At 34.5% G+C, this 1,644-nt stretch overlaps 1 protein-coding gene across 1 annotated transcript; it reads left to right on the forward strand.

Annotated features, from left to right (window-relative positions):
- The first annotated feature begins 212 nt into the window (after positions 1-212).
- On the forward strand, positions 213-1,426 carry LOC102311281 (dispanin subfamily A member 2b). Its single transcript, XM_005952307.3, has 2 exons — positions 213-437; positions 1,247-1,426. Exons 1-2 carry the CDS (start codon positions 213-215, stop codon positions 1,424-1,426), a joined length of 405 nt encoding a protein of 134 aa, XP_005952369.3.
- The last annotated feature ends 218 nt before the right edge of the window (positions 1,427-1,644 follow it).

Consider the following 1,644-nt stretch of genomic DNA (forward strand, 5'->3'; position numbering starts at 1 on the left):
GGTGACAGTTTGATGTATTCTTAGTGTCTTACTTTATTTTGTAGTGATGGATCAAACTATTGTGGGTCAGGTTTTCACGGCCTTTCTGTCCTCCCCCCCCCCCTTCCCACCCAGCCCTCAAAAGCTTTAAAAGCCACAACTGGTAGTGGCTCTCTTCTTCTTGTTCACACCTCTCTCTCCACATTGCAGCTGAGCTAAGAACAGTTTGAAATATGCATCCTCAAGTTTACCCGACTGAAGCCGTGCCATTGCAGGGTGTGAATTATGGCGGACTCCCTGGTCAGCCTGGGGTGGTCCAGCACACTGCTGTGAACATCACAAGAGGGCAACCAGTCATCACAGAGGCCCCCAAAGACTATATTATCTGGTCGCTCTGCTGCTTTGTCTACTCAAATCCTTTTTGCCTTGGACTTGCAGCTCTCATTTATTCCATCAAGGTGAGTTTATTGTGACACATTTTAATTTCTTAGAAATAGCTTTTTTATGTGTTTGCTCTACGTGATAAGAGAAGATAAAGTTATCCAACATTTTGGGAAATGGATTTGATACAGAAGCCAGAAAATTAAAGGTAACCAAGAATAAAAGAATATATAAACAAAAACAAATATATATGTTTTCAATAAAATTACATGCAATATGATAAAAATGTTAAAAATGGAAAAGAAAGGAGTTCAATTAAATGAAATAAGAGTATCAATACATTTTTATTTTGTATACATAATGTGAAACAAAAAAAAATGAGATAAAATTTAATAGAACATTATGTAAAACATTGAAAATGATACAGGACATAACACAGGAAGATAAAATGAATGAAGTGAGATTGAGATGGAAAAATTGTAATACAATGCAGTAAAAGAACAACAAAAGGAGTGTAATATTCTGGCTTCATAAAATTAACCAGCTCAACTCAAATAAAGGAAAACTGAAATTAAACTTTTACTTAAATTTTACTGAAATTAAAGGCTTACTAAAAGTAGTGAAAGCAATACAGAAAATATCAGGCTGAGACAATAAAGGACTAAATAAACTATAAACACAAAACTGATTTATGGTAACTTCAAACAATATAAGCTACCCCCTTTACATTTTGAAAATTAAAAAAAAAATCAGTGCTCACAAAACAGAATCTTGTTATTTTCAGGGACTATTAGAGGATTATACATGACATCTGATGTTTTGAGTTGTGAAAATGTGCTTGAATCCATTTTTCAAAGTTGAGAAAAGTATATTTTCATCCTTGCAGGCCAGAGACAGGAAGGTGGTTGGAGATGTGGACGGTGCACGGCATTATGGTTCCACTGCTCGCAGTCTCAACATTGCAGCCACAATCATAGGTGCCATTGGGTTCTTCATTTTCATTATTACAATCAGTGTTATTACGACTCAAGCAGCTTCCTATTACAGGTACAACTATCGATATTAATTATATTTAAGCATTTCCTCCTGTTGTGGTTAGGTCACATTTGTGTTTTCCTGCTTAAAATAAATTTTGCAACATTTTATAACTTTTTAATTGCATCATCTGGGGTTAAAAAAAAACATTTTACAAAAGTCTTAAATGGAAGTCATCTCAATTTCTTTACTGGTGAGTTTTATTTTGAGACTTTGTCACTTGATGCAGAAATCCTGTCAGTAAATAAT

The sequence above is a fragment of the Haplochromis burtoni genome, unplaced genomic scaffold (assembly GCF_018398535.1).
Source record: "Haplochromis burtoni strain Fernald_Lab_line unplaced genomic scaffold, NCSU_Asbu1 Contig_1508, whole genome shotgun sequence".
In the NCBI taxonomy this organism is placed as follows: Eukaryota; Metazoa; Chordata; class Actinopteri; order Cichliformes; family Cichlidae; genus Haplochromis; species Haplochromis burtoni.

Bases quoted from the DNA above. Each gene is read 5' to 3' on its own strand.
- LOC102311281 (XM_005952307.3), top strand. From the start codon at position 213: ATGCATCCTCAAGTTTACCCGACTGAAGCCGTGCCATTGCAGGGTGTG. The intron at 438-1,246 runs GTGAGTTTATTG...TCATCCTTGCAG, and splicing joins CTCTCATTTATTCCATCAAG to GCCAGAGACAGGAAGGTGGT.